This window comes from Manacus candei, unplaced genomic scaffold, assembly GCF_025592945.1.
Source record: "Manacus candei isolate 608988 ecotype Guabito, Panama unplaced genomic scaffold, ASM2559294v1 h1tg000150l, whole genome shotgun sequence".
NCBI lineage: Eukaryota > Metazoa > Chordata > Aves > Passeriformes > Pipridae > Manacus > Manacus candei.
In genome coordinates this window covers 180,051-194,401 of record NW_026138198.1, presented here as the reverse complement: position 1 = coordinate 194,401, position 14,351 = coordinate 180,051, and the positions used below count along the sequence as shown (strand labels likewise).

General features: G+C 50.1%; 1 protein-coding gene and 1 long non-coding RNA gene across 4 annotated transcripts in view; one reads left to right on the top strand and one right to left on the bottom strand.

Annotated features, from left to right (window-relative positions):
- DDHD1 (DDHD domain containing 1) overlaps positions 1 to 4,357 on the bottom strand; it is a 66,952-nt gene extending 62,595 nt beyond the window's left edge. Inside the window, exon 1 of the mRNA XM_051772106.1 lies at positions 3,463 to 4,357. Within this exon, the coding sequence (XP_051628066.1) occupies positions 3,463 to 4,342 (880 nt within the window). The 5' untranslated portion in view covers positions 4,343 to 4,357. The remainder of the gene's footprint in view (positions 1 to 3,462) is intronic.
- Positions 4,358 to 4,377: 20 nt separating this feature from the next.
- On the top strand, positions 4,378 to 12,525 carry LOC127463136 (uncharacterized). Of its 3 annotated transcripts, XR_007900671.1 has the most exons (4): positions 4,405 to 4,528; positions 9,480 to 9,566; positions 10,209 to 10,328; positions 12,196 to 12,525. It is a non-coding gene; the product is annotated as an uncharacterized LOC127463136 (long non-coding RNA). The 3 variants fall into 3 exon arrangements; XR_007900670.1 differs by lacking the exon at positions 12,196 to 12,525 and having other exon boundaries at positions 4,378 to 4,447; positions 10,209 to 10,445; XR_007900669.1 differs by lacking the exon at positions 12,196 to 12,525 and having other exon boundaries at positions 4,407 to 4,528; positions 10,209 to 10,445.
- The last annotated feature ends 1,826 nt before the right edge of the window (positions 12,526 to 14,351 follow it).

Sequence of the window (14,351 nt, the reverse complement as noted above, 5' to 3'; positions counted from 1 at the left end):
ACAGCTGTATGGCACAAACTCACAAGCCAAGGAACAGGGAAGTCACCCAGAAGTCCACAGGCTGTGGATTTAACAGACTCACCCAGGACTTTGAAAACTAGACTGAGCAACTCTACAGAAAGATTGTTGTAAAGCAGCCCTCTAGAACTGGGAGGGCAGAAAAGGGCTGGCTAATTTAAGGTGATTTAAACAGAAGACCATTGTAATAAAATATCACTCGTTGTTACGCCCACAGAAAACAAGAAGCAACCCAGCTGCAAGTTACTCACTTATCTGAAAACCTACACTAGTAATTTTCATCCTCTTGCACCATTTTTGCTGGTTCTACAACACTAATTAAATAAATCCCAGAGGTCACAAGGTAAGGATTAAATTCTCAGTAATTAATCTGCTCAAATTGTAACTCAGGCTGATATTCCTGATGTTTCCAACGAATCCTGTGGTGAGCTTAAAGATGTGGAGTGAAAAAATATTTCAGCACATGCCCAGCTATAATCAACATTTTCCTGGCATTGAGATGTTCCAAAAGCTGAGGAACTGTCAGCTGAGGAACCAACTGCTCAGTGTTGTAGCTGTGTGATAGCAGCCTCCCCTGGAGTACAGCACATACAGGAAAAAGGGCAAAATAACAAAGATAAAAGCCTTTGACCTTTGCTCTGAACTGAACCATGAATCAGCAAAAACAGCCAGCAGTTTCTGTACTCTTGAACCTGCACCTCAGCATATTTTAAGTCAGTTGTGCTTGTTATACTTCATGCTCCTATGGTCAGAGAGGAGGATTCTCCTGCCTTATTCATGGGCTGGTGTAAGAGCTGGTTTGTCACCACCAGCTTCCTCCCAGAGTAAGGCAGACCAATGTAGCAGCTCCCCTTTGGATCCACAATTATCAACACACCATCAGATGGGAATAATTTGGGAATAACGGCTAAACCAAGGCCTTCAAATGCACAGATGAGACTGAATCTCTGTGATGTGGCCTTGCTGTTCTCTCAGATCTGGATGCAGCAGTTGGGAGGGAAGAAAGGAAGAAAGGCAAGAGCACCCATGTACACAGGAAACAGAGGCAAGGAAACATGCAGGTGAAAGATAAGTTAAACCAGAAGTCACTGAAAGAGCCTTGAAATACCAAAAGATGATCTCAGTCTTGCAAAGGAGTGGACCTGCTAATAAGAAAAGACTTGAGCACTTCCCTTAATCAGCTTTCTGAGGACTAGAAATCATCCCCGTCATTAGTCCCCTCAGGACCAGGAGTTTATTTCTCCCCTGCCTCTGGTGCTAACCTCTGGGAATCCCTCCTTCCAAGCACCAGGAACCGTCTCTGCACAGTGTATGCTGTCATCTGAAACATCTGCTCCTCAAGCTTAACAAGACTGAATCAGCTTCCAAAATGGACAAGGCACAGTGTCAAGAAATTAAACCTTTAAGCTGCTGACGAGCGCAGCCTCTTGCTCCCATTACCAGGAACAATCCTGCCTCACCTTACAGCTCTGCTCGCTCCTTCCCCTCTCTCTCTACCACACAGCTACAAGGATGGAAGCAGTTTCCTCATCCCTTGGATGATCCACATCTTCTCTTCCCAGTAACCACATGGCAAATGCATGGAGTGCCAACAGCAGGGGCTTCAGGGTGGTGACAGGGAGAAAACCACCTCCACTTTCTGCTCAAGGAGCTGTGCCCAGGCTCCCCTAACTCAAAACACATGTGGACTAAACCCTCTGCTTGCTCCTCAAGCTCAGTGTCTGTCTGCAGGGGCAAGGATTTGAAAGACAAATTGTCAGCCAAGTGAAATGTACCACACATTTATGGATCTCCCTCCTGTAAAGATGCTGATAAATAAGAAAAAAAAGAACTAAAAGCCCTGGTTTTCATCTCTGAAACACTTCTGCTGTTCCTCTGTGACTCCCAACTGAGTCTCAAAAATATGCAGAGGAGATGAGAGAAACCTGCCTACCCCTCTCCCAAGCCCATGCCAGGACACACTTGGCTACTCTGCAGCTCACTCTACTCTGTAACATCTCCCTTGTCCTTGAAGGAATGCAGTTGTAAAGCAAGTCAGCCTTCAGGGACAGGTGGTGAGCAGTGGCACAGCTTGACAGCACCAGGAAAGCAGGTGCTCACTTGTCCAGTGAGACCCTGGGAGACATTCCCACCAAAGAAAGGGGCAGAGAGCTGGAAGTGTCTGCTCCTCTTTCATCTCTGTTCCCCAAGGCCCTTCTCCTCTAGCAAAGGACACACGAATACAAAGGGAAGAGTGGGAGAGGAGGTGTATCCCCACTTCATTTTGAATTTGAGGGGGTGAAGCAAATTCCCCTCTATTGGAAGGGTAAGAATTAAGGACTGTGTGTGTGAGGTGCCTGTTGCATCCCCTCCAACAGAAGGGAGGAGAAATCCCATTTCATAACCCCTGCCAGTGGACAGGTGATGGGAAAGGAAATACAAAGCACATTATCATCAGTTCCCTAGTGGAGAGGACAAGGGTCACAGAGGTGAAGCCACGTATCAGCCCTTTTTTTCCATCATTCTTCACTAAACATAAGGGATCAGAAGTGTGTGTGTGGCGGGGAGGCAGTGGATAAACAACTGATGTGTCTACCCTGCTCCTTCTGAAGGCAGGCTGTGCAGGGAAGGAAAGGGGGAGTGCTGAAAAAAATATCCACTCACACTCACCCTTTGCTTAGGAAAGGGGAAGCTTAAGTAAAAAGGTTCTCAGCCACCTTCTCTCCCACTTTCTTCCACACCTGCCAAGAAATGAGAAGATGCCCAGACCTCCCTTTTCCATGTCTCTGTTTGCCAGGTGTGTGTGCTCAGATCCCTATTTCTCTCTGCATGCCAGGTGTGAATGCCCCAGATCATCTCCCTCAGGTGTGAGTGCACAGGAGAGAGGGAAAGATGCTCAGTCCCCTTTGCAGCTGGACGTGGCAGAAGTGCCCAGAACACCCTGAGTGGGGGGTACTCTCATTCTTCTGGGGGGAGGGAGGTCCAGTGGCCCCTTTCTCCAGTGAATGCTCAGGGATGCCCATGTCACTTCCCTGACCAGTGCAGCCGGGTGGGTGGGATGCCCCGAGCCGCGCTCCCTTCCCTCCCCATCACATCCTTGAGACTCGGAAGGGGAATTCCCAGTGCCTCCTCTTTCAGGTATGTGCTAGAGATGGGCACGCCGAGTCCCCTCTCCCTGGGGAATATTTTGTCCTGTACCTCTTATACAGGAACATACAGGCAGCAAGCGCTGCCAGGTCCCCCCGGCCGGCCTGTTTGACAGGGAGTGCTCAGTTCCCCTTTCCCCTACGCGGGCTCGATGGAGGGTCAGGAAGAGCCACCCGGTGTCCCCACGGCGGGGTCACCCCGGGCCGGCTCTGCGCGCACGGGGGATGCCCAGAATCCCTCGCAGGGAGCGAGGGGCAGCCCGGCCACCCCCCGGGTGTCCCGCCCCGGGATCCCCCGGCCCCCCCGGTGGGGACTCACGGTTCCAATAGACGGGGTAGCTCTCCGCGCTGGCCACATCCACCTCGTAGAGCCCGCTCCGCACGCACACCGGCTCCACGGCCGCCGGCTCCCCGTCGCCGCCGCTGCCCGCCAGGGCGCGGAACGCCAGCTCGATCCGCAGCGAGTCGTACCCGATGAAGGGCTTCCAGGTCTTGCGGTCCTCGCGGTAGAACCAGCGCACCTCCTCGGCGCCCAGCTCCCGCACCACCTCATAGCGGGGCCGGCCGCCGCCCGGCCGCCGCCTCTCGGGCAGCGCGGTGGCCGCCAGCGAGAAGCCGCTGCCGCCGCTGTCGCTGCTGCCCAGCCCCGCGCCCTCGCCCTCGCTGCCCTCGCCGCCCGTGCCCGTCGAGTACCGCAGCGACGCTCCGGACTCGGCCGAGTCGAAGTCTCCGCCGGCGGCCTCGTCGCTGAGGCTGCGCTCCCGCGGCGGCGCCGCCGGCTCGGGGTCGCCCTCGGAGGAGGAGGTGGAGAGCGCGGCGCGGAGCGGCGGCTGCGGGCGGCGGGGCGGGCGGGCGCGGGCAGCCGCCGCCGCCTCGTCCTCCTCCTCCTGCTCCGCCGCTGCTGCTGCTGCTGCTGCCGCCGCCGCTTCCTGCTCGGCGCGGCTCGGCCGCTCGTAGCCGCCGTAGCCGCTGGCTGAGCCGAACAGGTCCCAAGCGCCCTGCGGCGAGCCGGGCTCGGGGTAATCCATGCCGCAGCGCGCCCTGCCCGGCGGGGCCGCCGAGCCTCGCCCCGCCCGCCCCCGCGCCCGGCGCTCCGCTCCGCCCGCCCGGCTCGGCTCTCCCCGCCCCGCTCCCCCCCAGCCCCGGCCCGCGGTGCCGCAGCCGCCGCCGGCTCCGAGCGGGCGGGGGCGGCGCCGCATCGTCACGCGCGGCGCGACGCGGGCGGGGCGGGGCGGGGGGAGCGGCGGCCGAGGGAGGGAAGGGGGGCCTCGGGCACGGCGGGGAGAGCGGGAGTGAGGGACGGCGTAAGGCCGTGTGTGTGTGTGTGTGAGAGAGGCGTCCTGACACGGCCTTGTGACCCCATGTCTGCGTGTGACACCCAGCGTGTGTGTGTGTGGCGCTCAGACACAGCCAGTGACACCGAGCGTGCGAGACGCGCTCGGAGGGAGAGGGTGGAAAGCTCTGCGTGTGTGTGTGAGACGTGCTCAGACACAGACGCTGTCAGGCATGTGTGTGTGACACGGACAGAATCACAGAATATGCGGAGTTGGAAGGGACCCACAGGGATCACAGCGTCCAGCTCCTGGCCCTGCGCAGGACCATCCCCAGCAGTCACACCATGTGGCCCAGAGTATCCTCCAAACACTCCTCGAGCTCTGGCAGCCTTGGGGCTGTGACCGCTGCCCTGGGGAGCCTATTCAGTGCCCAACAACCCTCTGGGGGAAGAACCTTAGTTTCTAAGATCCAATCTAAACCTCCCCTGACAACATCAGGCCGTTTCCCGGGGTCCTGTCCCTGGTCCCCACAGAGAAGAGAACAGAACCTGCCCCTCTTCTTACCCTCGCAAGGAAGTTGTAGCTTCAGTGAGGTATCTCCTCAGTCTCCTCCAGGCTGAACAGACCAAGTACCATCAGCTGTTTGTTCCTCTCATGGCTTCCCCTCAAGGCTCTTCGCCATCTTCGCTGCCCTCCTTTGGACACTCTCTAAGACCTTAATATCTTTCTTATACTGCTGTAACGCTGCGTGTGTGTGACATCCTCAGACACAGCATGTAACCCTGTATGTGTGTGTGACGACCAGAGACACAGTGTGAAACCATGGCCGCATGTGTGACTCTCAGACACAGACTGTAAACTCTGCGTGTATGTGACACACACGGACACAACCTGTGGCCCTGTCTGTGTGTATGACACCCTCAGACACAGCCTGCAGCCCCGTGTGTGTCTGACACTACCAGTCACTGCCTGTAACTGTCCATGAGTGTGTGACACCCTCAGGCACAGCCTGTGACCCCGTATGTGTGTGATACACCCTCACACATAGCCTGCAGCCATGTCTTGTGTGAGATCCCAGCTCAATACCCCGACAGCTTGGCAGGGAGAGGTGGTCAGGTTTGACCTCTGCTCGTTGGTGTGACACCCCTTTTCCTTCAGCCAGGCATTTCTCGGTTGTGTAGGAGTGTGTGTGAGACAGACAGACCCCGAACACAGCCTGTGGCTCCATGAATGGCAGGCACCTTGAACTACAACCTGTGTGGGTGAGACCCCTAAATCCCACCCTACTGCCTCATGGACATGATGATGGCCACCAGCACAGCCTGTAGCCCTCTGTGTGGGTGATACACCGTGACACCCCGAAGCACAGCCTGAGGCCCAGAGTGCGTGAGACACCCCAAAGCACAACCTGTGGCCTCACAGATGGACAAGGCCCCTTGAAACACACCCTGCAGCCCAGTGTGACTGTGATGAGCACCCCTAAAACACAAACCACAGCATGGTGTGTTTATGGCTCCTGAAGCAACCCTCTGAGTGCGGCCAACAGCCCCAAGACATGACCTGTGTCCCCATGTGGGTGACAGATGCTCCACATCTTGCACCCTTGAGTGTGAGAGAGCACACATCGTGCAGCCCTGTGGGAGATTGTTGTCTGTGTGTGAGACATCCCCAGCACTCATCCTGCTGCTTTGTGGGGGTGTCACACCCTGTGACTGCCAGAGTTCAACGGGGATCCCTCCTATGTGCACCCCTACCCCTCACACCAAGGAAACCCCACGTATTGTAGGGAGGGACAATCATGCACAAGGTGACACTGTGGGTGAAATGTCCTCCCCCAGCTCAACACCTGGACAGGTTGGTGGGGAGAGGTGGTCAGGTTTGAACTCTGCTCATTGGTGTGACACCCCTTTTCCCTTCAGCCAAGCATTTCTCAGTTGTTTAGGGGGATGAGTGAGCCTGGCATACCCCAAATACACACTCTGCACACTAAAATGGTGTCAACAACCTGAAGTCACCCTTGTACGAGAGAAATGCCACTCCTGCAAATACTAGCTATGTCCCATAAATCAGAGTAGTTGGGGTTCACCTGTACTTGTTTGTGTGAGAGAGAAAGTAATATCCACCTCCAATACACACCTCGTAATCAACAGGAGGGGGTGTTGAAATGCACATCTGTGTGATAAAAGACCTGACACCCCATAGAAGGAAAAAGATTGAGGGAGGGTGCCCAGGTTTTACACCTGCGTGGGATAACTCCCAGGCCCAACAAACACCTTACAGCCTAGTGAGGGGCAGTGATTGATCACCTCCACGGTGCCAGTTTCCCCCTAGCATCCTTTCTTATGGTGTGGGAAAGATACTCGCAGAAAAAACACACCCTGGCTTACTGGGGTGGGGTCACCTGTTTGTGAGACACCCTCCCCTTTTTGCAACATGCCCAGGAGGAAGGAGGCAGTGAGAGGGAAGAGTGATACTCCAGTCTCAGTGACACCTGGACGGGCGAGGGAGCTGATACCTGCACCTCCGTTACACCTCTGTGTACAACGTCCCTGCTGCATTACTCACACACGCATCACAGCCAGTGGGTCTGTAGCCAGACATCACAGCCATGTACACCCTACAGAATCACAGAATCATTTCGTTTGGAAAAGACCTCCAAGGTCATCGAGCCCAAGGTGTGACCGATCCCCACCCTGTCAACCAGACTAGAGCACTGAGTACCACGTCATTCCTTGAACACCTCCAGAGATGGGGACTCCACCACCTCCTGGGGCAGCCCATGCCAGTGCTTAACAACCCTTTCCATGAAGAAATTCTTCCTGATGTCCAACCTAAACCTTCCCTGGTGCAGCTTGAGGCTGTTCCCTCTTGTCCTTCCACTAGTTGTCTAAGATCCCAACCCCCACCTGGCTCCACCCTCCTGTTGCAGAGAGTGAGAAGTTCCCCCCCTGAGCCTCCTTTTCTCCAGGCTGACCCTCCCCAGCTCCCTCAGCTGCTCTTCATCAGACTTGTGCTCCAGACCCTTCCCCAGCTCCGTTCCTTTCCCTGGACATGCTCCAGCACCAAAATGGCTTCCCTGTCATGAGGGGCCCAAAAAAACTAGGATTTGAGATGTGGCCTCACCAGTGCCGAGAACAGGGGGACAATCACTGCCCTAGTCCTGCTGGCCACACTATTCCTGGTCCAAGCCAGGATGCCATTGGCCTTTTTGCCCACCTGGGCACACCTGGGCTCATATTCAGCTGCTGTCAACCAGCACTCCCAGGTCCTTTCCCACTGGACAGCTTTCCAGCCATTCTGCCCCAAGGCTGTGGCACTCCAGGGGGTTGTTGTGACCAACAGCCTGACAGGGGGTTGTGGCTGTGTGATGATTGTACCTCCAACCCCACCTTCACACTCACACACACACGCTTTTTCCTAAGGCAAGGGCAGGGGAAGGGGGATGACTGGATGTCACCTCTGCCTGTGAATTACTCAAAGCACCCAACTGCCTGTGCAGGCCTCTGGGGGATGGTGGGGGTTTTCACCCCACCTAAAAGGGTTGTGTGTGTGTGTGAGTATCGGATACATTTGTGTGCCACACCCCTAAATGTCCGTGTGTGTCATTCTCCTTCTGGATTTACAGCAAACCCCCCTCACAGCCCCAGTGTCCATTGTGGGAGGAAAAAAACCAGAGTACAGAGCATGTGTTCCCTGATTCTCCCTTCTCCTACACATTCTGCCTGTCTCCATCCTACAGTCTGCACTGACAAGGGAACTTCTGTGCTTTGCACAGGGTTGGATGTCCAAAAATAGGCTTGTGGCCTACCTCCTATGTCTGCTTTCAGCTGGGGAATCCTGTTAATGGAGTGTGTTAAAACTCAGAGAGAGGCCAGATTGAGTTCAGGCTGGAAGGGAAGGTGAAGCTTTTAGAAGTGTTCGCTGCTGCTGGAGTGGTGTTTCCCTGAGTCATTAAAATCCTGCTGAAAGGCTGCCCATGGATCCTTGGATGCATCAGCAGCACTCTTCAATCCTTAAAGCTCCAAGAACATTGTTAATTCAACCACAGGAGCTTTCTACATGTTTGTTCTGTCTTTTCAAATGGAGAAAGAGAGGAAAAAGAGAGGAGATAAACAAGGAACAAACAAGAAGCCAGGGGAGGAGGCTGTGCTGGGGTGTTTGGTCCCATTGCTCTACCAAAAGGGATAGGATCTGTTTGTTTGACTTTTGCATTTCTAATGAACTGCACAGGGTAATTTCACTCTGAAGCCTTGTCCCAGATTTTTCTCCACAGTGGGGAAGAAAAAGGGAATGTTAAGCTATCTTGTAGATTGCTTTGTAGACACAGATTGTAGGATTCTCACTTTTTATCTCCATTTCCATCAAAGCCAGTGGGATTTCATCTTCTCTCCTTCAACAAGTTTTTCCCCCTTTATGTCATCCTACTCAAATTCTCCCTCCTTTTACTCCTTGTCTGACATCCAGGGAAGATTGTCCAAATGAAGAAGGGGCACTTCAAATTTTCTTTACTTATTTTATATATTCTTTCAGATTATAGAATCACAGAATGGTTTGGGCTGGAAGGGACCTTAAAGACCATTTAGTTACCCTTCTGTGAAGGAATTTGTGAGCCCAGACCTCTCTCATTTGAGGTCAAAAATGGAGTATTTCCCCCTTTTTTTCTGTTAGCAGCTCTGAACTCACAGATGTGGAGCAGCTTGAAAGTTTTTGGCATGACACAGGGCCCAAGTTTCATCACCACAGAGTTACAAGAAATGAAAAATAAGACCAAAAATATAAACTTCATTTACCATTAGAGGAGGAACGTTTCCTTACAGTGGAATAAATATGGAAGTTCTAAAGCTAAGTTACCTTTATTTTGAAATGTTATTTATCTAACATTCTGAATTTCCATACAGATCCTTGTGGGTCCCTTCCAACTCAAGATATTCTATTCTGTACCTAAGAGTGGAGGATACTGTGATCCTTTTATCATGAGACCTTCACAGAAGACTTATATATATATATACACATACACACATATATGGAGATATATATATATATCCATATTTCATTTCTGCAGAGTTAATACATTTGGGAACTTTCTGGAAAAGAGTTAAGAGGCACCATGACAAGCTCTCAAGGACCTCCCTTTGTCCAAGAGGAAAAGGTACCATGAAAGTAGATATAATAATGTGTAATGATTTTGTGATTCTCATGTTACCAAGTTCTTGTGATTACCCTCATCCCATCAGTCTTTGTTTACAAGACGAGCTACTCCCATCAGTGCAATTTTAAGTAATGAAACTACTTAACAGTTTTGAAACTCTCACAGTTTACAAATGATGTGATCATCTTGTGTTTTCTTGCAGCACAGTGAGTAGCACAAGTGCAAGTACCTGCAAGAGTCCATTAGAAGCAACCTTTATTCATTGATGAATCCTTTATTACAAAGCCATTTTAAGATCTTTCCAATAGCTATTTTTAAACCATTTGTTATGCACTCGTATTGATTTTGTATGTATTTTTTTTGTGCTGTACAGCACTGAGTCAACACCGTTCCTGCTATCAGCTGTACTCGTGATTTTATTAAAGAACAAGATGAATTTTGTTCTTTGACAGGAACCATTTCCCACAAAAACTGCTGATTGCTGTTCCATTACACCCCCACTCTCCATCTCCTTATTAACTGGTGCAAACCACTTCCTTAGAGCCAGGTCAGGAGCGATGTTGGACTCGCCAGACTGAAATTACCTGGACTTCCCTTAGTCACGCTCTTCAAATATTGACACAAAGCTGTTTTTCTCCTTAGAAATGGTCTCCTGGGCTGTTTATAAACTCTCACATTCCCACCTTGTGTGAGAACAGTCGTCTGAAGAACCAGCTCTTAAAATGATGACACACCATCCTCTAGACCTGCTGTTTTTAAAATGTTAGTGGTGCTTTTGATGTTCTTTTTTAAGTTGCTTCGATAGGAATCATTTCATCATCATTATATAACATGGAAATGGCACTCTGGAAATGACATTTAACTTTGTCCCAAATACAGGCAGGAAATATTTATCAAACACTTCTGCTTTAGTTTTTTGTTTGTTTTTGTGGGGGGTTTTTTCCAGTTTTCCAGGTACCCAAATATATTTGGAAACACAGGGAGTATTAGTAATTGGACTCTGCTAAAATACTGTTCAGCAAATTAAGCAGAGCTCTAAAATATTTTCTGCACAGGGGACATTAACTCTGTGGCTTTTTTAGAAGAGATATTGTTCAACTGGCTTAAAAATCCCATTTGTGAGTGTTTTCCCTATTGTCAGACATGGGAGGCTTGTCTGGTTTTTGATGTTTTTCTTTTCCTTGAACACCAGCACTATTGGCAGAGTTCTTATGCCAAGGTCAAAGTGCCTTTCACTAGATCTAAAATGTTATTCCAAAGCCACAGATCCACATTCCTTCACCCCTGCTGCAAGGAGCAGAAGAATGTCCCCCTCTCTCTAAAAGACAAGAATTGGGGAGCAAGGAGAGGGTCATTTCTGTGATGTCAGATATTGTCTCTCTCAATGCAGCATTGTTAAATTGTACAGACTTCTGCCTTCTTTTTTTCCCTCCCCACATTGTTCCAGGGCAAACAAAGGAAGAAAGCAAAGTAATGATCCCTGACAGAAATATTTACCCTTTCAGGCTTTGATCTGGCGAAGTCCTGGTGTGAAGTGTTCACCTTTGTGTGGGTGAGACTCACAGAAAGCCAGGCACAGGCAGGTTGCTGGTGGTGCTGGCAAAAAGAAAGACTGAACTGGAGCCATTCTGGTGGTGTGGGCTCAGCCCCCACATCTCCTCCAGGCTTCTCTTATCTCCCTCTGCATCTCCATGGGTATGGATTTTGTCCTTGCAGGAGTGAATGAAAGTGGAGTAACCTGTTGAATATGACAAAGTTGATGGGATAAGGGAAGGGTTTCTGATGGTGAGTCTAGAAAATGATATTGTTGGGGAGATATGGGAGATTAATTATTGCTCCCAAAAATCCCGACCCTGCACATGTCCCTCTGGATTCAAAGGGGCAAAGATGTGAAAGATGTAATAGCATCAAATGGAGGGACTGTACTCAGTCTTTTAGCTGACTCCTTCAGCATTCTTCTGGGGAGTGTTAAAGAAAAGTTAGCTGCAAGGTAGGCTCAGAGAGGTGGTTAAAATACCTCTCCCATAAATGTGTTTGCCATTTGACATGTGTGTCCTGCACCAGGGAGAGTGACAGAATCACAGAATGGCTCAGGTTGGAGGGGACCACAGTGGGTCATCTGGTCCCACCTCCCTGCTCCAGCAGGACCATCCCAGAGCACATGGCACAGGGTTGTGTCCAGACAGTTCTGGAATATCTCCAGTGAGGGAGACTATCCATATCCTCTCTGGATAATTTGTTCAGTGCTCAGTCACTTCAGAGGAAAAAGGTTCTTCCTCAGGTTCAGATGGAACTTCTGGGCACCAGTTTGTGCCCATTCCTCTCATCCTATTGCTGGGCATCCTGAGCAGAGCCTGGTCCATCCTCTGACACCCTCCTTCAGATACTTAAAGTCCTGCAAACCCAGGTACTTCTCCTCACAGAACATTGATGTAGCCAATCTCCAAGATGCCAGCAGCTGCCCTGTGTACACACTGTCCCTTAAATGATGACATCTCATTTCTAAAATACGTCCCTTCCTTACAAATTACTCTTCCAAGTGAATTTTGTCACGTGTCTCTTGGCTCTGGGATTGGGGCAGTTCCCAGTGTTAGAGGGATTGCTATAATTGATTTATTTTCCTTGCTAGGGATAGAGAGTAGATGGATGAAAATAGTGTTGAAAAGGTACTTCTGGTGTTTTCAACCAGTCGTGACAGGATGCAAAGGAAAAATTCCTTGAAGCTCCACGTTCTCTAAGTCCTTCATTTAGACAAAGCCATAAAAATAAAATTGGAGAGTAAGCTTATTTCTTCCCATGTTTGTTGTTGCTGTTGTTGTTGTTGTTTTTCTTCCAAAGGAGATACTGAGTGTGTGGGCACACAAGGGGCAAATTAGTTTTGTAGATCCAAGAACAGTAAATGAAGTTGACACAGATAGTTTTGTAAGGACAAAGAGAGGGATGTTGTGTAACATTCTGGTCAGTGTTGACTGTGGAATTGACAGGATCAAAGCTGGAAACAAGGACTCTCTATTCTTACTGTGCCAACCACTGAGCCAAGAGGCAAAGCAGAAAGTCCCTCTGGAGGAGACCATCACAGAACTTTGGGAAAATGGAAAGCTGGTTCATTTTTGTAAATGCTGAGGCAAAGAGTAAGAGGTCACTGTCTCTCCTACCCACCTTACTGTTGGGCATCTGAAAAGATGTGAAGCACAGAGCATTTTTCACCACAAAGGAAAATAAAAAACCCTTTATCCTGCACAGAACTCCCCATCTGGTGAGTGACTGAAAAAGCCAAGAACAAGAGGTGGTTATAAGTCGTGGAAAACTTCTGCAAGTAGAGATTAAAAAGGAACAAAGAAAAATTCACTGGGAGATGGTTGTGGGACACAGGGCCAGGGAGAGGAGGGTTTTGTAGGGGTGTAGGTCTGTGCTAGAGTTCACAGCTGAGGATCTAGAGAGCAGGGTCAAATGAGGAAAAAAGAAACTTTAATGCCCTCAGGGCCAGAGTCACGAGGCCTGGAGGGTTACGCTCAAATGTTTTGTCTCATAATAACACCCAAAAGTGGTGCTGGAATTGCAGGACCTTGGGAACACTTGGCACTAAAAGTGACTTTGAGGTCACTGTCAGTGTGATCGTGTGTGAAATCCTGACCTTACTGACACCACTGTGAGTATTGCCATTGATTTCAGCAGGGTTAAAAATTCCCCAGCTCTCTGGGGTTCAGCCTTTCCCCTCCCAAACGTTTATTATTGTCAATTGATCCCAATCCACTGGATGTATTTCTGGCTCAAACCTGAGGTGACTGTTCCACACGATGAATCATAAGAGATATAAAATATATTCCCTAGTCCTTGTTGTACACGCTGTTCTAGGAAAGCATAGTAGCAGTGCTCGTCATCACATCCTTGGTGGAAGTACTGAGGGACATACTTAACTCCCAGCATGAGAGCAGCAGTGGAAGTATTCACATAAAGTCAGATAATTTCTTAAATGCCTGACTGAAATAGTGTCTGACTGAGAAGACCTTTAAGCCTGCACGTATCTGCAGAGGGGCAGACGTTACGTCTTTGTAGGATGTCACCTGATAGTAGGTGAGTGACCTCGGATCATCTGATTCCTGAGGGAATGTCCTCGTGACTTGTGTTTTAGGAGGTAAAATGGGATCTTCGCTGCCTGTGGCTGTGCTGTGTCCCTGTGCAGAGGGTTGTGGAAGGCAGCCACGGCAGCCAAAGTCACCATGTTGTCATCTGTCTGGGGCTGTCGGGCGGTCAGGTGACAGCCAGGACCACATTCCAGCTATAAATATACCACATTTTATTCATTGTGTGGAAGTGCTTTCATCAATAGACCCCAATTTCTGTGGGTCTCGGGACACTCTGGGTTTGCTCCTTGCTGAATATTCCAGATATTTTGTTCTGCCTCCAGCACCAGATTTATTCACTTCTCCTCTGATGCACCGTTAGAAGGTCTCCTGTTTGGTGTCACTGTAGGAAGATGGATTGAACTGTAGTTTCAAGAGGGACTGAAAGCCAACTGTTCCTACAGCCAGGCCAGTGGGGCAGGCAGGAGATCTCCTTCCTATTTATAGTGGAAGTTCTATTTTAGCAAGTAGTAAAGAGCCTGGCAAGGAGAGTCAGGAGAGGGGCCTCGGAGAGAGAGCTCTTTCCATTTAAATTATTTAGCTTTCACATTTTCCAAGATCTTATGGGCTGAAACAAGACCATCTGTGTTCATATGCTACAGGGGGATCAAAAAGAAAAAAAAAGAACAAGCATCTGGTGTGGAAAATCTCCCTGTGGTAG